The sequence below is a fragment of the Gobio gobio genome (genome assembly GCF_949357685.1).
Source record: "Gobio gobio genome assembly, chromosome: 13".
In the NCBI taxonomy this organism is placed as follows: Eukaryota; Metazoa; Chordata; class Actinopteri; order Cypriniformes; family Gobionidae; genus Gobio; species Gobio gobio.
In genome coordinates, this window is record NC_137106.1 from 21,455,855 (window position 1) to 21,482,432 (window position 26,578).

The 26,578-nt window shown below is 38.4% G+C and overlaps 1 protein-coding gene across 7 annotated transcripts in view; it reads right to left on the bottom strand.

The window, feature by feature from the left end:
• dnmt3ab (DNA (cytosine-5-)-methyltransferase 3 alpha b) overlaps positions 1 to 26,578 on the bottom strand; it is a 62,647-nt gene that overhangs the window by 18,018 nt on the left and 18,051 nt on the right. For 3 of the 7 annotated variants that reach the window (XM_079833313.1, XM_079833314.1, XM_079833315.1), the window contains 9 exons: positions 18,417 to 18,463; positions 17,790 to 17,936; positions 7,981 to 8,325; positions 5,452 to 5,610; positions 5,065 to 5,172; positions 4,799 to 4,955; positions 3,827 to 3,976; positions 2,468 to 2,512; positions 2,238 to 2,317 (listed from right to left, as the gene is read on the bottom strand). In XM_079833313.1, the coding sequence (XP_079689439.1) occupies positions 2,238 to 2,317; positions 2,468 to 2,512; positions 3,827 to 3,976; positions 4,799 to 4,955; positions 5,065 to 5,172; positions 5,452 to 5,610; positions 7,981 to 8,325; positions 17,790 to 17,936; positions 18,417 to 18,463 (1,238 nt within the window). Of the gene's footprint in view, positions 1 to 2,237; positions 2,318 to 2,467; positions 2,513 to 3,826; positions 3,977 to 4,798; positions 4,956 to 5,064; positions 5,173 to 5,451; positions 5,611 to 7,980; positions 8,326 to 15,349; positions 15,415 to 15,440; positions 16,292 to 17,789; positions 17,937 to 18,416; positions 18,464 to 26,578 lie in introns of those variants that run through there. The other 4 variants (XM_079833316.1, XM_079833317.1, XM_079833318.1 and 1 more) reach the window with 3 other exon arrangements.

The following is a 26,578-nucleotide window of genomic DNA, read 5'->3' on the forward strand; positions in this document are numbered from 1 at the left end:
TTGACTCTCCTTGCTATTGTTTTGCAGTTATTAAAGAGTCTTTAAAGTTGTATATGTCACTCAGACAAAAAAAAACCTCTAAAAATACCTTCAGGGCTTAAGGGGTTAAATAAAAAATAGGTGTAAACAAGTGTCCACAATTAAGCATACAATATATGATAAATTATAAAATATAAAAAGTACTAATAAAAGATAGTAATGAAAAAGTCACTAATGTAACGGAACTGCTCTGAGATGCGAAGGTTGAGGATCCAAATGCAGCTTTATTTTAAAGGGTAATCCACACTCGTAGTCAACAAACAGGCAAGAGGTCATAACAGGTAATCAGTCCAATCAGGCAAAAAAGACAGGAGAGACAGGCAAACGGGTAATCCACGGAACAGGCGAGAAATCCAAAACCAAGAGACAAGAAACCAGGGAAAACGCTCAGAAATTCAGTGTGATCAAAACAAGACTTCGCAATGAATGACAGACATGACCAGGCTTATAAAGTGTGAGCTAACAAGGTAATGCAGGTGGATGTAATCAGAAAGGAAGTCTGGGTAGTGAGTGATGTGGGAAATGTAGTCCTCAGATGGTACTATTATCGCCTGATATCTCGCAGTCAGTTCAAACTAAATATTTATTTTAATAAAATTGCACACATTAACTCTACAATTGCCGTACTCTACAAACTTTGGTAGGCCCGTTATTCTACTCGTGTACATGTATTCACACTCATTAAAATGCTCCGTTACCAACAACTGTAGAGCATGTACAGTACAGTTGTGACAAAGAAACACCATCAACAGAGAAAACAGAGAGCAGAATGGAGATATCAGAGAATGATGACTATTAAGTAAATGTATCTAATTAGTAGAATATTAGACAAATTAAATATTCAAGTGGCACGCCCGTATAGCTGCAGAGTAGATTGATTGTGCAGCGGCATAGACACCCAAGCTTGTTGAGCACATCCCTTTCTCACAGACCTCTCTGGAAAGTTTATAGTTCGGTTGGATATGTCAACAACAAAGAAACTGGAACATATTAGCCTACTAACGTTCACTTACAGTAAAGAGAGAGAAAGAGAGCGAGAGCACACTTCTGTTGCAAGCTCTTGATTGCCGATCGCACACTCAGCATACATCCGTCATTTGGATTAAAACTAAACTGTATATGTAATTTAAAAATGATTCATGTATAATGTAATGTAATTCCTACATTATTACAGGAAAGCTGCACAGTAATCAAAAGCCGTTTTCAAGAAGTTTTCTGTGCACGCCCCCAGAAAGCTTCCTCTCAGACAGAACGCGAGCCTACTAGATTGAGTTCTCTTTCTCGCCTTCTTGCGCTTGAAAGAACAAACTCACAACATTATGTCAAAATGCCCGCCTCTACGAGTATTCTTGTGAAACATAAGCGGTAATGTCTTAAGTGAATGTAAACAGTTGAGAAAGAAAATGCGTGTGTATCAGTATATTGGATATGTGCAGCTCTTAAAGTGACAGCAACCTAATATTCCTGCCACTGTCTTTGTCCTTAATGTTAATCTAAAAACAAAAGACAGAGAAAATCACCCACTGCTCTTGAAACCCTATATTTAATGTATCTAAAAATATGAACCAAATCCTTAGCATTGAGCCCTGCTGGAGCAGCTTTAAATATTCACTGTACTATTAAATTAAAGATAAAATACGCTAGAGCAATAGAATGAACTGTGGAAGTAACAGAAGCTCCAACAATACATCAGGCAGGAAAATAACTTAAGGAAATATCTATTTGCTAAACAAATTAAGCAAACTAATTTGATTCATATCGGCGTATCTGCAAGAACCAAAAATTAAAGTATCGATATCAGACTCTTTCTGGAAAAAGTGGTATCAGTGCATCCCTAAACTTTAGCATAACTCCCTACAGCTAACATATTTTACTCCACTAACACAAACTGCATTATCAAACAACTGTATTAATTACTAAATAACTAACTGTATTTACAATATGCTTTAAGTATATGCAATACACTTAATTTGTTGACTCACTTTGTATTAGTATTTGATTTTTATCTATCCTACTGGCACAATGTTTTGCCTTTATATCCTTGCAAATGATCACATACAGCAAACAATATGTGACATTTGTTAGAAGTCACTGACAAAAAAAAGCATCTGCCAATAACGTAAATGGACATAACAAAATTAGTGGGAAAACAAAGCAGCCCTTCAGGAAGTAGGAAGCAGGAATTTCCTGGCTTTTACCTTACAGCTTTGGCACATTCCGCCAATGAAGAGCGGGTGCTCCAGGGAAACATTAAGACTGCCACAGGAGATGCAGATGTCTGGAAGTGTTCAAAGAGAGAGAGAGAGAGAGAGAGAGAGAGAGAGAGAGAGAGAGAGAGAGAGAGAGAGAGAGAGAGAGAGATATTACCAGAGACTAACGCCGACAGTCAGCAATGAAACGCATTTCAATGTGTATGTGTAATACATGCCTTCAATGTTTCTACATTTTTGACGAACTTCAAATACAAGCCTCTCTGAAAAACAACAGAAAATAAAAAAAACATTTAAATATTGGAACACTTCCCAGTGTTTCAGGCATTTGGCCCATTTCAACTTGACTTCTTGTTTATTGGAAATTCCAGTGGTTTACATTTACAACACTTTGACAATTATTTAATAATCAAAACAATGTCACAAATTTTATGAACTGAAATAATGTTGCAACATATTAAATATGTCAGAAATAATAGATGACATATAGCTGAATTATTGAAAATAAACTGTTAAACTGAATAAAATATTAATGCAAGGGTACTTTGGAGTCAATTATTTCAGTTGCCACACTGACAAGTTGCAACTTTGTTAATCTCAAGACTAGTTCATCATACTAGTTGACACGAAATGAAAGTGTTGTCCAAGCATGGTAGAATCAAACAGTCTATTAAATGTAGTATCAATATTATTAGAAAGGAATACTTTTATCTTAAATTGTATTAACTTTTGGACAGAACTGTATATTCTATTCTATTCTATTCTATTCTATTCTATATAAATTATATATTTTTGTTATTACATTTAATGCACCATTTTTTTTTGGTTTTTATTAAATATCAAGTGTAATTCAGCATTAGGTAACTTTATTTTAAGGTGACGTAGTTACACGTTACTACATGTGCTATACTATAGTAATAACACTAAATGATGCATATTTCCAAGTAATTAACCCTAAAACAAACCCTAACTGTTACTCTATAGTAAGTACATGTAGTTAATTAATATTACTCAGTACTTATTAAGTAAAATGTAACCATGTCACCTTAAAATAAAGTGCAACCTAATATTCATATATATTATTAAATATTAGGCTTGTCTGATAACTAAAGAGAGATATAAAACTATTTGTATGAACTACTGAACTATTCCAAGTGGAGTGAAATTCTTGGCTCTATGTAACCCACAAAGGAGATGGTGCAAGTCTGCTCCAGTTTACCTCTATTTGATTGGTTAATAAAGCTCCATGCTGATTTAACAGCTTGTCTCTTTAATACTACTGCTAGGTTTTCCTGCCTTAAAACATGGGAACACATTTTCTTTAGCATTTAAAAAGTGTTTGTAAAAGTGTTATCTGCAAAAGCCTTGTTTGAACATGTGCCACAATTCAATACAAAACGTGTCTCTTTAAACTTGTAGGATTTGCAGAGACCCCTGTCATAGTTCCAGACACACCCTCCTGTGTTTACTCTGCCGGCTCAGTAGATGAGAGCGCTAATCCTGATTTAGCATGTGTGGGTGTGTGTTTACGAGCGAGAACTCTTTGAACTTGCTGACCTCGTTCAGTGAGAGCTCACCTCGAGTCCGCTCGTCGATGATGTCTTTGACCTTGGGTTTCTCTGTGGCTGTGCTCTTGCGGGGCTTTTTTGCTGGTGGGGGCGTGTAGGCCGCCGCCTCCGGCTCCACCCACATTTCTGGATACACTTCCTTGTAGGGGTTACGCTCCTCTGAAAAAGGCACAGTGGTACGTATGGCTATTTGTTAATGGCTGACATAGTGTGTAAACGCCTGGTGGTCAGGATTGTTTTGATTTCACCAGTATTTTCTTATGAGCTTAGCTTTCATGGAGGACTGGCATGTGTACAGGCTTAAGGGATAAACATCTAGTAAGCATCTACAACTGTACTTCATTCTTAAAAATATCACTGAACTGAGGAACTGTGACCATCTGAAATCTCTCAAGATTGCACATATCTGGTTAACAACAACTCTGAAGAAAAGATGAACTCACAAAAACTATGACAGCAAGGAGAAACTTGCAAAATTTCACTCAAAAATAAAAAGTCATTAACAAAACGTGACATTTTAAAGAATCTGCATGCATGTCTTTTCCATTCAGTGACAATTCACAGTGACCATGACTGTCGGCAACACCAAAAACACAACACCAAAAAGGGATCATAAACCTTTTCACTATATTCCAAGCCTTCTAAAGCCTTGTAAGCTTTGTGGGAGGAACATGCAGAAATTTTATTTATGAATCACTGATAACCTTCCCCTTCAGTGAGCTGTCGAAACGAGAGCCTGGTCAACATGATCATTGAGTCATGGAGTTGTGAACAAATCAGTTCAATTTGCAAACTTCATCAACTGGTTCATTGAGAAGAACTGGCTAAAATGAATGATTCATTCACTGATCCAGTTCTCAAGTTCAGGGTGACTAAATGACAGAATTTTCATTTCTGGGCAAACCATCCCTTTAAACAAGCTTGACATTTTCCAAAGCAAGCAGATATATGTATATCAAAAAGAAAGCGCAGCAGTCTTACCTTCAGGTGGCTCTAAACCTTTAGGTCCTGTGGGTTGAAATCCCGTCATGGCCCATTCAATCATCTGTTTGTTTTGCATGTCTACTGACTTAGAAGTGTCAGTGTCGTCACTCTCCGGGCATGTGAGGAAGGTTTTGCCTGCTCTAGTGCTGGCTGCCTGCAAGGCAGGGCATTCAAACGTTTTCTTTAGATAGATTTTTGCTGATCTGAGATATTAGAAAATAGCTTTGTTTAATCCTTAATCTGTGCCACAAATGAATTCCTACCTGCAGCACCTCAAAGATGGCTTTCTTGTACATTGGTTGCTTATTGTAGGTTGGCTGGTGAAAGGCGTTGTGGAAGGAACTCAACGGCAACAGTTTCTCAACACAGACCTACCAGAAAACATTGGGAAAAAAACATGATCCGGGTTACAATACAACCTCTCTCGACAGCAATGGTAGCATAATGTTGAGTACCAGAGGAAAAAAAATGGATTCGTCCATCAGTCTAAATAGAGACAAATCAAGTCATTATTTGCTCTGGCAGTCAACATTATGCCACAAATTCTGTCAATTAAGCTTAGCTTGCATTGTTTCCTGATCTTTAAAAGTAATTCCCTTAAGAATTAACTTGTTTTACACCTTCTGCCACAAAAGTGAATACAAACTTACCACAGAAAACTTGCCGTCGCCGAACCACATGACCCATCTGGTGCCTTCGGCTGCCCGACTGCGTCCAGTCATCAACCAGGATACAATTCGTCCAGGCCACCAGGAGAATCCTCGTAACTTTCCCCAAACAAGCTCACCAATGCCGAAACCTCGGCCATCCTGCAACATACAACCGCAGAATGGATCAACTTGTAATTAATATACAGTGAGGAAAATAAGTATTTGAACAACCAGCTATTTTGCAAGTTCTCCCACTTAGAAATCATGGAGGGGTCTGAAATTGTCATCGTAGGTCCACTGTGAGAGACATAATCTAAAAAAAAAAATCCAGAAATCACAAAGTATGCTTTTTTAACTATTTATTTGTATGATACAGCTGCAAATAAGTATTTGAACACCTGAGAAAATCAATGTTAATATTTGGTACTAAAGCCTTTGTTTGCAATTACAGAGGTCAAACGTTTCCTCTAATTTTTCACCAGGTTTGCACTGCAGGAGGGATTTTGGCCCACTCCTCCACACAGATCTTCTCTAGATCAGTCAGGTTTCTGGCCTGTCGCTGAGAAACATGGAGTTTGAGCTCCCTCCAAAGATTCTCTATTGGGTTTAGGTCTGGAGACTGGCTAGGCCACGCCAGAACCTTGATATGCTTCTTACAGAGCCACTCCTTGGTTATCCTGGCTGTGTGCTTCGGGTCATTGTCATGTTGGAAGACCCAGCCTTGACCCATCTTCAATGCTCTAACTGAGGGAAGGAGGTTGTTCCCCAAAATCTCACAATACATGGCCCCGGTCATCCTCTCCTTAATACAGTGCAGTCGCCCTGTCCCATGTGCAGAAAAACACCCCCATCGCATGATGCTACCACCCCCATGCTTCACAGTAGGGATGGTGTTCTTAGGATGGTACTCATCATTCTTCTTCCTCCAAACACGTTTAGTGGAATTATGACCAAAAAGTTCTATTTTGGTCTCATCTGACCACATCACTTTCTCCCATGACTCCTCTGGATCATCCAAATGGTCATTGGCAAACTTAAGACGGGCCTGGACATGTGCTGGTTAAAGCAGGGGAACCTTCCGTGCCATGCATTATTTCAAACCATGACGTCTTAGTGTATTACCAACAGTAACCTTGGAAACGGTGGTCCCAGCTCTTTTCAGGTCATTGACCAGCTCCTCCCGTGTGGTTCTGGGCTGATTTCTCACCTTTCTTAGGATCATTGAGACCCCACGAGGTGAGATCTTGCATGGAGCCCCAGTCCGAGGGAGATTGACAGTCATGTTTAGCTTCTTCCATTTTCTAATGATTGCTCCAACAGTGGACCTTTTTTCACCAAGCTGCTTGGCAATTTCCCCGTAGCCGTTTCCAGCCTTGTGGAGGTGTACAATTTTGTCTCTAGTGTCTTTGGACAGCTCTTTGGTCTTGGCCATGTTAGTAGTTGGATTCTTACTGATTGTATGGGGTGGACAGGTGTCTTTATTCAGCTAACCTCAAATAGGTGCATCTAATTTAGGATAATGGTGGAGGTGGACATTTTAAAGGCAGACTAACAGGTCTTTGAGGGTCAGAATTCTAGCTGATAGACAGGTGTTCAAATACTTATTTGCAGCTGTATCATACAAATAAATAGTGAAAAAAATCATACATTGTGATTTCTGGATTTTTTTTTAGATTATGTCTCTCACAGTGGACATGCACCTACGATGACAATTTCAGACCCCTCCATGATTTCTAAGTGGGAGAACTTGCAAAATAGCAGGATGTTCAAATACTTATTTTCCTCACTGTAAATACTATTGGTGTAATGATATATATTGTTATATCGAGATTTTCATTCAACTTCCAAACACAAATAAAGATATTTTTATGAAGCCTGAGATTTCTATACCTCCATTTAAAGTCCATCCCTGTAAAACTTTAAAGATCCAAAAATGTCAAAGGCATCGTAAAAAAATAACCACCACCAGTAGTCTGTCCATTACCACCGCGGTGGTAAAAAACTGCCTCCGTCACAGCCCTAGTGGAAAGGGTAAAAGATATCCCTATGCAGATTTTGCAAAGGGTTCAAATTGTGCTTCATCTCTACCCTATTGGCAATGGACAATGGACCTTTTTTGCCCACAAAATAAGGCAAAGAGCTAAAGATAGTTTTAGTTTAGTTTCAAATTACTCCCAATCTTCATATGAAAGAAACCCTTCAGCAAAAGACCTGCCCAATTGTTTAAACCTGGCTTTCAAATCTGGTTAGCCAGATAAGTTCCAGGATAACAGCCTAATCCTGGGATTTTTCAAAGAATAAATTGCCTATCAGCAAGCAGGTGTCAAAAGTTGGATTTTTGCTTTGATAATGAAACTAAATATACTTTAAGCTTCCTTTGAACCACAGAAAATCTCACGTTTATCCTGGAACTTATCCGGCTAACCAAATAAGCCTCAATTGCAGAACGAACCACACAGAATATCCACAGCATACTGTTTCAAAATGATCAACCCCAAGCCACCACAATGATGAACAAGCTACTCTTACCTCATACTCTGACTCTGTGTCAGTGGACTTGGGTGAGGTCTTGTCTCCATCCCCCATAGAAACGGGCTCTGGGGTGGTGGCAACGGTTGGAGAGGCTGGATCCGTAGGCTGCTGCTGCTGTTGCTGTTGGAATGGTGGAGGTTGCTGCTGAGGAGAAGGCTGGGGTTTGATGTTGGTCTGAGGTTGAGCTTGAGGCTGTGGCGGTTGCTGCTGCATTGGCGTCATTGGTGGAGGAAAAAGCAGTGGGACGGTGATTATGGATCTGTCTTTTTGGGGCTCCGACTCTACCTCGCCATGGTCCTCCATTGAGTTCATCACAGACACCAGTTTCGCCTTCTTGTCTGCCTGCAACGTAGGGAACAGCGGGACAGGAAGAGGAGGAGGTAAAGCACACAGAACAGCAGTGGCTTTCCTGAGAATAGCACAGTTCAGCACTTGAGTAATGGTGACTGCGCAGTTTGTTTATAGTTCTTTAATCCCACGTGCCAACACAAATATCCCCATCCTCTTGATAAAACACAAGTGCCGCCCCTTTGAGTGTGATAAGTGGCAGAAACCTGTGAAAACAGTCCCCTTTTCATTGCAGTGAAAGCTGTTTGCGATCACTTCGTAACAATGAGTGCTCCCCTCGTGGCTGAGATGGATGCGCTCGGGAGAGTTCAGCGAGTTTGTCCAACCTGACTCTAAGCTATTAGGTCAAAAACAGAGGACACGAGCCAAGCCATGACTTAAGCAGCTCACAGCAAATCCCCAACAGCTGCACCTCTCTCGTCCTCTCGTTCTCTCTCACTCGCACGTGAATCTCTTTCACAGCTGTACTTTCTCTGCTGCTGGGGTCCGACTCCATCTCCAATTACACTCACACACACGTGAACCTGGCAAAGTCGCCCATGTGCGTGTCTGTGTGCAGAGAAAACAGTTGGATCCGTCCCCAGAAAGCTCTCCCTATGTCTCTCTTTAGCTCACTCCCTCCATTATGGTGGCTATACATTTATATAAGCCCGCAAAAGGGGGAGAGAGGCTCTGGAGCCAAGAGCTCATGAGTGTGCATGAATAGACAGTATGATGGTGTGGAGTAGAAACATGTGGCCACAAATCAAGAAGCCCCACTGTAGTTTATAAATATCTGTATGGCTTCACTGGCTGCTTCAATGAGCTGGGCCATATGTGCCAGGCTGTTTGTCTTTGACAGCAGTTAATGGTGGAAAAAGTAATGTATGCAAGCCGTTTTGTGCATATGAGCATGCATTTATCTCTGCAGGACTGGGTGGTACGATGACACTGTATATACCAGTGGTTCTCAACTGAGCCTAAGTAATCTTCCAAGGGAGCTGCAAGATGTCATAAAATAGTATTTTTTGTATTATTTGTATGGCTTTTTATAATCCATGTTGTTTCAAGGCAAACAAGCAAAGCATGTTTCGCAACTTAGCAAACATTTCTAAAGTTGAAGAATACTGTATTATAATCTCTGGGTTTTAAAGGACAAATCATAACATCCATTTAGACGCAGATTGTATTTGAGCTGCAATATTTATAGTTTCTGGTCCAATAAATACAAGCTGTTTTGTCAGTATTTTAAAAAAGGAAATTGCTGTCCACTTTACCCAGTCTCCTAATAACAACTTGGACAATTGAGAATGTGGTATAGAAGAAATTTAAAGCTGTGTCATCAGCATAACAATGAGAAATTTAATTTCATGTGTCCTGATGTCTTCCAGAGGAAGCCTGTACAAGGAAAACAACAGAGGATGTAACACAGAGCCTTGGGGAACCCCATACTGTACTGAACTAGATACTTGTTAGATTTGACAGTTTCTCATGCACACAAAAAAAGTGATAGCAGTCAGAGTGGTAGCAATATTGAAAATAAATTATGAAAAGTATATAGATATGTATCACCAAACAATGTTTTAAAGTTTAAAACCGCTTATCGCCAGTGTTGGGAAGGTTACTTTGGAAATGTAATAGTTACACTACTTGTTACATTTTAAATAGGGCAACTTGTAATATGTAATTTCAATTACTTTATTAAAGTAATGTAACTGATTACATTTGATTACTTTCAAAATGTCCAACACTGGAATGCATTTTTATCAATCGCCTTGGTGGCAAGTCTCAGACAGGTTGTAGCCTAAAGCTTTCAGCGGCAATGTGGATTGATGTAATTGGCAGACATGGTGCACAGCAAATTCAAACAAGAGAACCAATCAAAAGAATCAGAATAGCATCGCTTTTACTAAACAGCCTTTAAATGGCAGGAGACATCGTGCACATCAAAAACTGGCAAAGGAACAAATTAATATTATTCAGCATATCCTAGCTTTTTACAGAAAATATTCAGATGTTTATAACCCCTTTATAATTGTTAACATTTTCATAAGTAACTGTATTTTAATTACAAATTTTTTCTCAGTAACTGTAACTGATGACAGTCACATTTATTTTTTATTTAGATTACGTAAACTAGTTACATGTAACTACTCCCCAACACTGCTTATCAATATTAATTATTTGATAAGTACTTTTTAAAATACAAATATATGAAAACAAGCACATTTTCATTTCAACAGATTTAAGAGAAAATATCACAGCCTGTGCAGAGGCACCTTTGAATATTTACTTTGAAATTAGGTGACCTCAGAGTCACTAAAGTTGAGTCCCACTGTTGCATACCAAGCCATTCCAATGATAAAATTGTTTAAATTATTCTACACTGTTTATATTAGATATATTTGTGTGGCAGAGGGCAAGACTGTTTTACACTCATTTGTTATGATTTTTTTTAAATGAATGCAGTACTTTTCATTTCAAAAGTATTTAAATAACTATAGTATTTAATATACTATAGTCATGGTTATTTAATATAATATTATGTATATTATGTATATATAGTGGTATTATATATATATATATATATATATATATATATATATATATATATATATATATATATATATATATATATATATATATATATATATATATATATATATATATATATATATATATATATACACACACATTTTGCATTGAATTTCCATCAAAAACAACTATATTGTGATGTCTAATGTTACTGTTATATACAATTTCATCTAATATGTATATAAGATTTTCCGTCATACACCAGTGGCCTGATTTAACCTGCACCTCAATGTAATCTCAGTCCATTCATTCCAAGCAAGAATATAAATGGAATTAAATCAGGATAAAATTAAAATCTGAAACTCTTAATATTATATAATAATATTATCTTGAGCTACCCACGACAATGAGCTGAATTCAACCTATGAATGGACAATGATAAAAACACCTGCTTTTTATATAAAACGGACACATAACTTACTATCTACAGCTTGTCAAAGCTATCATAGTTACTCCAAGACTGTCATAAAGGTGGCCAATACTGCAGGCAACTTATGTGTATCAAATTGTATAGTGGCAGGGAGAGAAGAATGTCAACATTGGGGGCGGGAAAGGGTTATATATATATAAAATTAAGAAATCAATGGAAAACTGACTCCACAAAAACTGGGGGAGGAGAGGAAAGCACTGCGGCTATAAGTGGAGGTTTGCTTCTGGACGTGTTTTTTTCCCCCACCAGCTGTAAATGCCCCTCTTCGAGGGCCTCACTGCGAGTTTGGCTCTTGAAATTGAGGAAGGGGGAGATGAGAAGAACGGAAAGGGGGAGGGTTCCAGGAGTACAGTACTTTACAGTCTTTGTCGACCACAAACACACAGCCCAGCTCAGGAATAACAACATATACAGTGGGGAGAACAAGTATTTGATACACTGCGGATTTTGCAGGTTTTCCTACTTACAAAGCATGTAGATGTCTGTAATTTTTATCATAGGTACACTTCAACTGTGAGAGACTGAATCTACAACAAAAATCCAGAAAATCCCATTGTATGATTTTTAAATAATTAATTTGCATTTTATTGCATGACATAAGTATTTGATCACCTACAAACCAGTAAGAATTCCAGCTCTCACAGACCTGTTAGTTTTTATTTAATAAGTCCTCCTGTTCTCCGCTCATTACCTGTATAAAAGCCACCTGTCCACACACTCAATCAAACAGACTCCAACCTCTCCACAATGGCCAAGACCAGAGAGCTGTGTAAGGACATCATGGATACAATTGTAGACCTGCACAAGGCTGGGATGAGCTACAGGACAATAGGCAAGCAGCTTGGTGAGAAGGCAACAACTGTTGGCGCAAATATTAGAAAATGGAAGAAGTTCAAGATGACGGCCTGGGGCACCCTGCAAGATCTCAGCTCGTGGGGCATCAATGATCATGAGGAAGGTGAGGGATCAGCCCAGAACTACATGGCAGGACCTGGTCAATGACCTGAAGAGAGCTGGGACCACAGTCTCAAAGAAAACCATTAGTAACACACTATGCCGTCATGGATTAAAATCCTGCAGCGCACACAAGGTCCCCCTGCTCAAGCCAGCGCATGACCAGGCCCGTCTGAAGTTTGCCAATGACCATCTGGATGATCCAGAGGAGGAATGGGAGAAGGTCATGTAATCTGATGAGACAAAAATAGAGCTTTTTGGTCTAAACTCCACTCGCCGTGTTTGGTGGAAGAAGAAGGATGAGTACAACCCCAAGAACACCATCCCAACCATGAAGCATGGAGGTGGAAACATCATTCTTTGGGGATGCTTTTCTGCAAAGGGGACAGGACGACTGCACTGTATTGAGGGGACGATGGATGGGGCCATGTATCGCGAGATCTTGGCCAACAACCTCCTTCCCTCAGTAAGAGCATTGAAGATGGGTCGTGGCTGGGTCTTCCAGCATGACAACGACCCAAAACACACAGCCAGTGCAACTAAGGAGTGGCTCCGTAAGAAGCATCTCAAGGTCCTGGAGTGGCCTAGCCAGTCTCCAGACCTGAACCCAATAGAAAATCTTTGGAGGGAGCTAAAAGTCTGTATTGCCCAGCGACAGGCCCCAAAACTTGAAGGATCTGGAGAAGGTCTTTATGGTGGAGTCTGCCAAAATCCCTGCTGCAGTGTGTGCAAACCTGGTCAAGAACTACAGGAAATGTATGATCTCTGTAATTGCAAACAAAGGTTTCTGTACCAAATATTAAGTTCTGCTTTTCTGATGTATCAAATACTTATGTCATGCAATAAAATGCAAATTAATTACTTAAAAATCATACAATTTTCTGGATTTTAGTTTTAGATTCCGTTACTCACAGTTGAAGAATACCTATGATAAAAATTACACACTTTGTAAGAGGGCAAACCTGCAAAATCGGTAGTGTATCAAATACTTGTTCTCCCCACTGTATGTATGTCATCTCTCACATACCCTCCAGCCACTGAAGTAATGAGATGTAAATCTCTGTCTTATAATTTTCTACATCATCACCAAGAAAACGTACTTTTATGGGACTAAAAATGTGGATGTACTGTAATGCTATATATGAACCAGTACTTTTACTTACACAAAAAACAACAACAGAATAATACAACTTACAATACTAAGTGATAAACAAAACTTTTCAGTTTCAACTCTTATACAGTTTGCATAAATCCAGTACTAAATGTTGAGAAGGGTAACGTTTTTAAGCACTATGTTGAAGCTGGTGTGCTGTATTATAGGATAGCATGGTCTTTAGGAGCGCTACCTATATCTGAAAGGAAACACCCATGGCCTTAAGCTGCTCTCCACATTACAATGATCAACCAAGCCTATTTTCCAAGGAAGCTCCTCTGGCAAATTCCGTTATTCCAGCCTTATTGTAATCATTTATATACCATGACATTTCAAGTACAAGTCAATTACATGTTCGACTAATGGAACTAATGCCTGACCTTCATGCATGTTCGGCCCTTTGAATGTGTTGCTGTTCATATGACATAGCCATTAAAAGACAACATTCATTAAATAAACAATATTCTTTTATAATTAAATACAGGTCTCACTATAAGGACTACCTGAGGCGAGAGTGTGAGAGAGTTTCGGGCAGTTTCGTTTGTGTTGTCACTATGTCACACGTATTGGTTTTCTGTGGCAAAATGAATATTGTAGTTGCAAATTGTGCTGATATAAATATGTTATCAAGCTGGGCTAACATAGATGAGTTTTTTTGAGCAAGAATGAATGCATCATCTTGGAAGCGTTAGTTTGGGTTGAAAATGATAAACAAGTCTGTATTGTCACACCGTATGCAGTGTAACAAAGTATAAAAAGTTAAAAATATTATAAAAGTGTAAAAAGCCAAGCTTGTTGAGCACACCTGATAATCAATTTTTTAAAACTGTTTTTAAACCAACACATAATGTTTCTCTTAATACTTTGAACAATATGAGGACATTTTTCACTTACAATATGAGGAATTAATTCACTTCAAATGCTGTCGGCACAGCAGTGCACACTGAAATTCCAACAGGCAGGGGATGAATGGCTATTGCCACTGTGTGACAATCGCATTTATTTTGATGTGACTTTGTGAGCGATTGAACAAAGGCTGTTCACTTTTTAGCCTCCCAAGTCCGAAAAATAGAGGATGCGTCTAGTTTGCGATTGTGCTGGGTCCATTAAAGAATACGGTAATTAGTAGTGTAGCAGAGGTCAGGCATGCTTAAAGACTTAATGTTGAATCTTTTTAAAGGCTTCTCTTTATTTGTTCATGTCAAGTTGCTCAAAATGATTTCAGTCTAAAATCTGTTATTTCCTCAAAATTGTGAACTAATCGTCCAAAGCTGAAGTGTAAAAGTCTGCCTGTTTCAGTCTGCGCAGCCTTGACTCAGAATACGAGCGAGAGCTGGCAGCGCACTAATCACATGCGGTTCCCGGGTTCACTCGGTTCATTCATATTTGCATATCCTTAAAAAGACACGCACCGCATTTCCGTTTCAACACAAACGACAACTACTGCCAGTTTTACGTGTTTACTTTGCCTACCCAAACCTGACAGACAGAAAAAAAAAGTATATGATCTTTGTTTTCAGGCTCAAAAGCAAAACTTCTCTTTTAAATAACTCTTAAAGCATTTGTTGGAGGTAAAACATGCTACATCTATCTGCAAGCCGACTGTATAAATAACCACAAACACACTGTCAGATCACAGCACTATTAAAAACCAAGTATAATGTGAAGAAATCCAAAAATATGCCCTGTGCACAACATCCTGCAGAGGCAGTAAAACAGGAAATACATTCAGCTCTCTGCAATCCCCCTGTGATAACATACAGGCTAGAAAAAGAACCTTTTTAAGCAAACCATTTTGTCTTGTACTTGCAATGTTTTTAGCTCGGTCCGGCACTCTGGTTTTAAAGAGATGGGTTTCCTTTAAGCTACCCGGGGCAGATGGTCCGTAACAAGTCTCCTGGAAATACCTGAAGTCAGCATATTCCTCCTCCAGCAAGTCTACTCAGACATGCACACTGTCCCCTGTGCTATCAACAACAAACAAGTCAGCCGACCTACCCATACACGCCTGCACTCTGCACTTTAAATCCAACGTGTGAATCGCTTTTTTTCTTGCCCCACTCTTGGCTCAGTGGAGACCGCTTCCAAAAAAAAAGAAAAAAAAGAGGAAAAAAAAGAAAAAGAAAGCATGAACATTTCTTTGTCTGGGAATTCAGGGTCAGGTGGTTCCCAACAGGAATTCTGGTTGGCTAGAGAGGACTTGCAGAATGTTGGCGGCTGTCCAGGAGGCTGTCTTGCAAGCAGCGCTGGAAATTCGCTGTAAACCTCATCTTCACCCTTATATCCATAGTACGGAGTTCATTTCCACTGCGGAGAGACTACTGAGGGGAGAGGGGGAGGAGTGAAGGGAACTGGATGGGGGTGGGAAAGAGGAATCTACTGTAGCGTTGGGTACTTATTAAAAAAAGAGAAAGAGAGACATGATCCCCCTCGCTCAAAGAAAGTGAAAGCAGGCTGGGTTTTATTCCCCCCTCGCCTTAGGGCCACCCCTTCTATGCTAACAATGCTCTGCTGACTGTATGCGGCTCAGGCCTCGTAGGCAGAGGAAGGAAACAAGTCAAGGCCCCTTTCAAAAGGGTTTCCTGCTGCATTGTTGTGTCCGGTGAAGAGCGCTTCGAGAAAACATGACTGCATAGACCTTCAGAGAGCAAACAGAGCTATGACATGTTACGATCTGCGCTCGTCCACAATGTGCCTATTCAGAGAAAAAGAAAATTCCCAGGCTCCTGATGGAGGATTCCAGCTCTCTCCGTGAAGAATGCGAAACGCCCATTTCTCTGGAATTTTACGACGTCCACTCACGAGACAACTGTGTGTCCGGCTAATTTGGCCGTATTTCTGGGATCTCTGACACTTTTATGGCTTATCCTCAAACACAGTGTGGCGAGGGGCAGAGAAAAGAAGATGGGGGCGGGGGGGAGCTTGATGTTGATTGGTTGGCCTCCTTTGGTTACCGAGGAAAAAGAGCATTATGTAACAGAGCAGTTCTCACCATACAAAACAGTTCCATTAGAAAAACTGTCAACCACCTAACACCTGCAATGGTACTTGAGCTTCGCCATAGCAGTGGGTACTAACTGAGGGCTAAATGACTAACCTAAATCACTGATTCCCAACCTTTTTTGTAACCACACACCCCTCAGTAAAAGCTTGTTGACATTAAGAACTATAAAAACTACAATAACAATAACTATGACCATAAAGTTGAATACAGACTACTGATCTAGAAAAAAATGAAATTATGAAATAACCTTTGATTTTCTTACTGACATGCCACATTCTTCATTTTGGATTATTCCAGATGTCTCCAAAAATCAGTATTGAATCATTAAGTGTTGCAATACAACAGTAGGGTGTCTTAAACTGGGCCGCTCTTAGGGCGATGCAAACGCTGCGACCACACCAGGCCCAGCCCTTTAAAGATCCTCTACTTGCACTAGGCCCCGTCCCGTACTATGGATGGCCCCAATCGTAATCTCGAGCAACAAGTGTCCAGTGTTTTTTTTTTTGTTTACACAAAAATGCACAGTCAATCAGAACTAGATATACAACAATATATTTATATATATATATATATATATATATATAAATATTTTCATCTTATGGCCGCTATTACAATTCTATACTCTATACACCTGCAATGGTACTTGTGCTTCGCCATAGCGGTGGGTACACACCGAGTGCTAAATGACTGATCTAAATCACTGTGTCCCAACCTTTTTTGTACCTGCACACCCCTCAGTAAAAGCTTGCTCGCATTAAGAACGATAACTACAATAATGATAACTATAACCATAAAGCTTAGATAATCACTCTAATTCTATGAGAACAGGAAAGTTCTATACTATTTTCTATAAATCAATTCTAAATAAAAAATGAAAAACCAAAACTGTTTTAGGTTACGTCAATGGGAAACTAATTTCCTGTAAAATACAGGAAATAAGCATGCACAATTAAATATGGGATATTAATACAGATACATTAAAAAAAATCTCTTATACAAACTTCAACTAAACAAAAAACATTTATCTGTAAATCAGACTGCTTTAAACTCGCCCATTAGGGCTGCCATTACTGATAGGCAGCCTCTGATTGGCCAATGCATTCATAACGAACAAGTCTATGATTGATTACAATGAGGAAACCAGTGGACTTTCACTGTGAGAAGCAGCCAGATGTCTCATGAAATAAATGGTACCATCATGCGATATCAAATGACTCATCAAAATCAAATACACTTGGATTTCGCAGAGTTTAATCGGCACGCTGTCGCCCTGGCTATAATAGAAATGCTGACAGGCTCCCTATCGCTCTTCCTCTGGGACAGTGGTGAGCAATGGTACTCACCTCCAACTTCCACTTGGCCAGCAACTCCTCCCTGGTCCTCTTGCTAATGTAATAAGGGTCACCGGCTTGGAAGGTTATTCTGGGCATGGGTCTTTGACGGAGGCTGACTTCCCAGCCCACTCCCCCACGGAGCCTCCCGCGAGCTCCCTGTTTAAAGGGACAAAAGCAACAAAAAAAAAAGGAAAAGAAAAAATTAACGACTTTGTCTCTCTCTGTTTTAGTGTGCTTATCTATCTGTGCGATCCTAAATGAAGTAAGGAAGTAGGCGGTTAGTCTACCGGAGTGGTTTGCGAATGGGCTGGTGGGGGACTGGCAAACTTCGTTGCAGAGAGTGTTCGAGCGCCCGACAGATAGATTCCCCCTCTACCCTCCCATCTGGACACGGCCAGTGGAGAACAGGGACCCTCGTTTCAAGCAGAGGACCAAGTGTATTTGATATTTCACCATTAGGGTACCATTTCTTTCATAATCAAATGGCTGACAAAAACAGGTTCCATGGTAATGTCATCTTCCTAAGAATTTTCCTCCGAGATCTTGAGTGATTAACGGAAAAGGTCTTTCAGACAGAAACACGCGAACGTACACACATATATCACAGACAGGCACACAACAGGAAGACAGTTTTACCTCATTCTTTGCAGAGTCCCCACCCTCGTCCTCCTTGTGCTCCACGTCTAGAGGGAAACAGCCACAAGAACAAGCGATTACCTGAAATGTTTCTGACAGTCCGGATTTGTCGCAATGGAAATCTGTCTACATCAATTCTGCAGTATGAGACCTCAATGATTTTTTCGCATCAACAGAAAGTTTCACAAGGCTTTTATGTTGAAGAGCAAGCATTAAATAGCTTTGAGCTAAAATAAACGATTCTCATTTGTGTGCAAAATTATTAACTATATAAAGAGCTGAGAAGCAAAAAGCAGCAGGAAGAAGGACCATTTTAGCTTGAGGCCTTCGTGTTACTAAATAAAAGTCATAGGAGAACTTTAGAAACTGAGTATTAATGTCAGTCAATTACTATCAAAAAGATGAATTGGGTTACTAAATGTGTACTGTAAAAAATGCCAAAGGGCGATATGTAATTACACATTGTATGATGGTTTCTTTGTGAGAATATTACCATTTGAAAAATACCACTGAGATCTATAATGCACGTTACTCCACAGTATGCTGTACAATCTCTCTTATGATTGGCTGGACTGTAAGCATAAAATCTGATTGACTGTTTAAAGAGGAAATGGTTTTAAAAAAAATGCATTTGTGATCTGTCAGAAACATATACATGGTAAATAAAGTGTGAAGATTTGTAGATCCAAAATCTATTTGTGTATTTATGAAATGTGCTTTGCATGTCACATTTTTTGAATGAGACTTTAGGTTACAATTTTGTGAATCATATTATTTGAATGATTGTGAAGCTATTCTGGTTCCAGTCTCAACACAACAACTTTATTTCTGTAGCTTTAATCTTAAAATCTCCTCACCCCATAAGTTGTTTCAAAATGTTCCACTTAAAATGTAAAAGAAAAAGAAAAAAGCACCAATTATATCGACCACACTCCTTTAGACATTGGTATCGAAATGAGCCATTGAATATACCATATCACTCAACCACTGCTTTTTATATCAATTAACTCTTTCAAACAACAGTAGTATTTCCAAAGATATAAAATCAAAAGTTTGCAAAACTTGTAATGGTCAGCGCCTTCATAGACTGCTAACAACAACAAAAATTTTAATTATACTATGCAGTAAACACAAGCTAAATTATTGCAGGCTGTCAAGGTCTATCAAAACACTTAGAAATGCAGGACGACATCAACATTAAAACTAGCCAAACAACCACATTGACTCATTATCATAGTGGTTTTGACATCTCTGACATTCACTCTGTTTTTGCTCTGGAGGAACCCCCATCCAACCAACACCATACAGTATACTACTCATATAAAATATATTTATATTTTTATACTGTATATATTAGTTTTGATATTATCAGAGATTGTGTTTTAATTAGCTGTCATGCTTTAGCTGTCTGCTCTCAGTCTGAAATATTGCATCATACACCAGTTATATGGCCATACGCAATTAAGGTGTGTTCACATTTGTAGTTTGGTTCTCTTGGTTCTTTTGGTCCGGACCAAAAAAGTCTTTGTTCGCTTAGCATTTACAATGTCATTTTTAACAGCAAAACTAAAGATTAAAAAAACGGCTTTTATGACGTATATTTTGTGACAGAACTTATCGAACATCCCGAACAATGCTGTGTGCTGGGCTAAATGCGCTCGCTGTGCATTCATATGATGGAATATGATGGAGCTGACAACTCGTGAAAACCTTATAATGTGTAAAAGACTCAAAACAGCAGCAGGAATCCCTCCGTCACACACACAAATGAAGATCTACTGCGAGGAGACGCGGTTCTGATACCTGTTCCAAAGTGTGACGGACAACATTGCAACTATGACAAGAAAAAACAGGTATGCTTGAGCATTCTGTCCCTTTTTAGGGCCGCAGTCTTATCAGGGGTCTCGGCACGCTTGTTTGGTGCACACCAGGGTTTGGATGGCAGCGTTCACACTTATTCACACTTATTATCCACACTAACGGAGCAATCACACTAGTGTTTGTTTAAATCAAATCAAACCTGACAAGTGTGAACACACCCTTAGATACACAACCTTCAACATTGTGTTGTGTACTCCTATAGCTAGGGATGCCACAATTCTCAATATAATATTGAACCGTTCGGTACGGCATTCACGGTTCAATACACGCTTGTGAATTGCGGTTTTTCGGTTTTGCATTTAATTAATTATTTTTCTACAAATTCTATCATTTGCCTCCATCCCAATATACTGAACAACGCAACATACATTCACATCACACGTTAGTGGTGGAGTTATACTCATGGAACACTATAGTTACTCACAATCAAGAAAGTTCATTATTTGCATGCGTTTTAAAGCCTTGCCGGCTCATTCGCGGTTTTAACATGCGCTTTTCGGAGCGCGGGCACTAAACGCCTGTCAAACACGTGATTACAGGACTAAATAGTCGTCTTACTGCGCTAATACTGTCAATTACACACAAGGTTAACAAAAACACAGTCGGTTATGTCTAAAGTGAAAGTAAAATCGGTGTTTGTCTGTATATTAGATGCACGGATGTCTTAAATTGACAACAGGGCAGTAGAAAACACATGTTCCTTAAAGGGACAGTTCACCTTTAAAATTATGTCATTATTTACTCACTGATTGTTCCAAACAAACCTGTATTCATTTCTCGATGACAGAATTTTCATTTTTGAATGAACTATCCCTTTAATGTTAATACAACAACAAAAGACAAAGAGAAAATCACTCACTGCTCTTGACTGAAAAACTAATACAGTAGCTTTAATAAGAATCAATGTATATTTTATAGTGAAGTCTATGTAGTGTTTTATTTTTACATTAATTCAATCAATTTCATACTTTAATGCTGCTGTACAGCTCTGAGCTGCCAGTGTGTATATATATATATATATATATATATATATATATATATATATATATATATATATATATATATATATATATATATATATATATATATATATATATATATATATCGGTATATATATATATATATATATATATTTTTTTTTTTTTTTATTACAATACACTAGGAATACAAGGTTTTTTTAAGTAAAGTTTTAAGTTTAAGGTAGGTTTTTCAATTCTTTTAAGTAAAATAAAGAAAGAGTATTGCAATAAAAAAATAGTCTTTTTTCTCCTTAACCTCTTGCTGTTCCTGTCGCCTAAGAATAGAATAACAAAAAATGGATGTGACAAGCCATCAGAACCGAACCGAACCAAAAACTGTGGTTAAAACCCGAGGTATGTATTGAACCGTGGACTAACTGTATTGTTGCATCCCTAGTTCAAACCATAGGGAAAAACAACGCCAAGGACAGAAGTTTGATTCTGAGAAAATGCATGAATTGGTGAAATGTATACCTTGAATGCAATGCAAGTGCCTTTGAATCTAAATCAAAACTGAATCGATTCAGGAACATCGATACCCATCCCTAATACCAATTGCATAAATGCAAGTTACTAATATTTGATGTACACTTCAGCAATAAAATAAAATAAGATTCTGCGTTGTGTCTCACTGTCTTTGATGGCAGAGGCAGTAATATTCTGTGTTTTTCAGATGGCGCGCAAAATTAAAAATAGCCTAATTTATTTAATTGTGCTCTATTTAGCTGTTTTTGAATTCAAGAATTTTGAACTGTTTTTGAACACCACCAAGAAACATCAAAAATCTGCAGATTCAATCTGGATTCATGTGATAACTTCCTATTCTGTCTGAACAGTAAAGCATTACCTTTGTAGTCAATAAAAAATTAGTAACAGCTTACTATTTTGGAATAACTTCCCCAACACTCATACTTTCTTCCAATGCTGTTCATCTTCTGCACATTCCACAGCACATTCCACAATGAATCCTCCCAAAATTCTCCTTTTTTGCCCTGGCACTGATTTATACTACTGACATCTCCACATACAAAAGGATGTAGTTCATGCCTAAGCAGCTTTGTCTTGGCTGGGTTCAGCAGGTTAGGTCGAGGTTAGCCAGAGGCTACGATTACCAGTGACCTGAAACACTAGCAGGGCTATCATGATGATTCATGATTCAGGAGTACTGAAACTCCCTTCTAACTAGGGTTTGAGAAAGACAATATTACTGAGAGCTCAACAAAGCTTTCTAAAAGCACACCCTCAATTCCAATACAGCATCAATAAAATGTGGCCCCTCAGAAGACTTTGGAAGATGAATTCCCATTCAAGTAAAAAAAAAAACAGCTACAAAACAGATTCACTAATAAACTGAAATCTGATGTTTTTTTTGCTTGAAGCTCAACATTAGCATGATATTCAGGTCAAAAGTAACGTTCACCTTAAAAACTTTCACACATCAAAGTGCTAGTGAGATGTTCGTAGAGTTCTGAGAGGAGAAAAAAGGTGAGCTGAACTCTAAGTTGCATAATAAATATGCATATTATATTTACATTTTTACTTGCTAAATGTCAATTCCTGTATCACTGCAATCCCAGTAGTGATGTGTAGCATAACATTTTTTTCAAAGTGTTGTGCATACTGTTTCAAATATGACAACTTCCTCCTTAGTGCATCTTTTAACAGTATGCTGCAAAAAATGCCCATTGCAAAACTGACAAGCATTCTTATAGTTCAAACAGTAGAACACGGCGCAAGCAACGCAAAGGTCATGAGTTTGATTCTGAGGGCATGCATGAATTAGTGAATCTAAATCAATTCTAAATTAAATTGTATGTGTATTTCAGCAAAAAAAAATGATAACATAATCTCTCTGAAGTGTGTTTACATAGACATATTTGGCCACTGAGTTTTGTTTTACACAGTTTATTTATAAGATACAGGCACAAGTTGTGCTTTTCAGACAGTGTCTCTCTATTCAATTATTCCAAAATACAATAAATTAATAATAAATTAAATAAAATTTAATTTAGCTGGCTATTTTTTTGCAATAAAGGCTCACACCAAGCCGAATGTTCAGTGCAAACTATTTGGTGCAATAAACATTTGAACTCTTTCCCCATCAGCATTTTTTTTTTAAGTTGCCAGCATTATTTTCACAAACTTTGCATGGCCCTCAGAATATTTTGTTGTATGAATATCTGAACATGCAATATATCAAAAGAAAGAACAGACCCTCTGATTTTAAACAACAACAAAAAGACTTTTCTTCTAGCTTAAAGCATTCTTTTTATCAACACTTGAATGTGGGAAAGTTTGATTAAAGAAGCTGAGAAAATCACTTTTTAATCAAAAACTACATCCAAAGACTACATCCGCGTCAACACGCTCGCCATTTTGGAACGATCAAAACACGTCCACACTTCAGATGCTATTATCACTCACAGTAAAAAAAAACCCTGAGAATGCAAGATGCCACAATGCTGCGCAGCCTCTGGTTGTAAAACCCGGCCGGCAAGATTTAAATTCCCGAAGAAATGGGATAATTTTTCACAGGTGAGAATGTGTGTTTGTGCTTTTATAGCCTATGTATTAACTCAATATTACAGGTTTTTAAATACGGTTACTTTTTAATGTCGTAAGCTAACGCGTTCTTCATGTATTGTGTTAGTTTAGCAATTATGTTGGCCACTGGGTGACACCCACACTCCATTATAATTTTTTATGCTTATCGTCACAAATTAATATGTGACAATATCACTTCTATCGCAAAACACTGGTCACATATGGACTCTTGAGTCTTAGATCTTTTCAATAATAGGCTTTTTATTTTGTCAAAGTTAGAGAAGGATTTGATCCAGCAAACTGCCCACGTTTCAAAGTACAGTTTCCAGGGTAAAGCAATATCTGATTGCAAAACAGAGTGATTTTTGAGAAGTTAAGCTTTCAAAATAATACCTAGTTTATGATGATTACTTAAAACATGGTTTGAATAAATATGCTATATTGCTGTTTATTAAACACATTAGTCATTTATTACTATTTTTTTATAATTCATTTCTTTTGATGGCTGATTGGTTAATGGTTTATGATTTATTTCCAATTAACTTGTTTATAATGAGTTCACTGCTTTTATTAAAAGAGCAATGTGTCTGTAGGGATCTCTTATGATCATCAATAATTTTCATAAGATCTTTAGCCAATATTTTTAGCAGAATTATCTACCATTAATGATAAACTAAATCCTATAAAATCATCGGTTTCAGTCTATTGCAGATATAGATATGCATAAATGTATGCGTATAACTACGGTTGCATATGCACAGGCAACTTGCTTTCGAATGTTCACAATGCACGTTCACGACTTTTTTTGACCTTTCAAAAATGCCGGATGGCTAACGTATAGCAGCCTATAGAAACAGTCGCTAATGAGGCATCTACGTGTATATATATATATATATATATATATATATATATAAAAGGATTCAGTACTCTTTCAGAAGATGTGTCATAGCTCCCCCTAACAGTGAAAACACTGAAAGCCAGAAATTTACATCAATGGCGAGGGAAAGAGTTCATTTGAAACTGCATCAGTTAATTCAGATCAACAAATGCATGTTGTCAATGTGAACATAAAAAAAGTTAGAAATAACTTACATAGTTGTCTTATTAAACTGCATTTCTGATATATTCCTAAAGCATTGGGGAACGCATAAAAGATAAGTGCATGAAAGAGTCCTAAATGCCTCATTTTTGATAATCATTATGTATGGATAATGAACAGGGCAACTTCGAATAAATAGATATGTGGGAATTGGACCAGGCTTACAGACAATCTGTGACGGCATATTCATGATGTCTCTATACTGACATGATGCCAAAAGAAGTAGACAGCATCCATTTTAATAATCCACTAGCCTAAGGAGGATCTGTTTGAAGTCTATCAAAGCTCCATCACCCAGCCACATCACAACACTTGAGCGTTGAGAGGCCATGGGCAAAACCTGAGAGCTTGTTTTCTTCACAAGAGCCATCAAAAGCCTGCCAGTGAAGTACCACACACACCCAGCCAAAACAAAAGGCCTCGACCCCCGAGTCCTCTTCACATTTACAGCATGTGCAAATCCTCTCTTGCTGCAGCTTTCTTTCTCTTACTCTTTTCTCCGCCGCTCGACGGGAATAAGTAACCCGCCGGTGCGGTGAGGAAGGGGTTCATTCCGCCGAGACTGCCAAGGTCAGTGGGTTTGTGAGCGTGGTTGGCATGCTGTGCCCATCGAGCCTCCAGCATACCAGTTTGTGCACATGCCAGCCTGCGTGTTCGGAGCGTTCAGTTCCACATCGCTGGACTGAAGTCCGTCCTGTGTCCTCTAGGTAGAAGTTATTAAAAAAAATGACACAGGTATTGTCTGTCAATCAAAGCAAGATTGTTCTTTTTGACTCTACAGAGTTCATAAATCAATAAAATCTTTGGTGGGATTGAATTAACGATTGACAAAGGTGTGTAGGTGTGATTATCTTTTAGCGATTAGTACTGATTTGCATCAGTGTTGAGTTAATAAAGTCTGGCAAACTGTAAGACAGCTTTGTGGTTGGTATCTGGGATTGTATTGAGCTTGGCAAAACACTATCAGCATTATGCATTATCTTCAACAAATTGATCAAGAGCTGCCCTATTAGAGATGCACTGGCTGACTGGCCATCAATTGTCTGGTTTTAGCACCAAACACACGATCAGCAACCAGACTGCTTGTTTTTGTTTTATTTTGGCCAATCTCTGTTCGTTGCAGTCTTTTCCCAAAATATGAGTTGTAAGGAAATATTATGAGGTCTGTAACACATGCCAGAGGCAGGAGAAAATACTGAACCAGGCAAAGCAAATTCACTGTTCATGAATCGTGATATTGGAAGAAAATAACTGACTCTTAATCTGAAAATTCAAAAGTTTCCCAAACAGTACAGATTGACCACACTATGGTCCGACAATCCTAGCGGGGGAAGAGGAAGAGAAAACACCTTTAACAGAGCCATAACACTTGCCCAGTATTCTTGAACTGCCACATGAAAAGTTGGAAAAGTCTGAAATGACAATTAGGACACCTACGGGATTGGCCACGAGTCCGCAAGTCCATATCAAGTGTGTGATTTGTGTGGCCGAAAAACCATTAACATGGTAATTCAGTCAGTGTAAAATGCACCTTTATAGCATTATTAGCAGTGCTAACAAAAAACACATGCTTTGATTATTTGGTATGTGATGTTTTACTGGATTTACAAAGTATTATA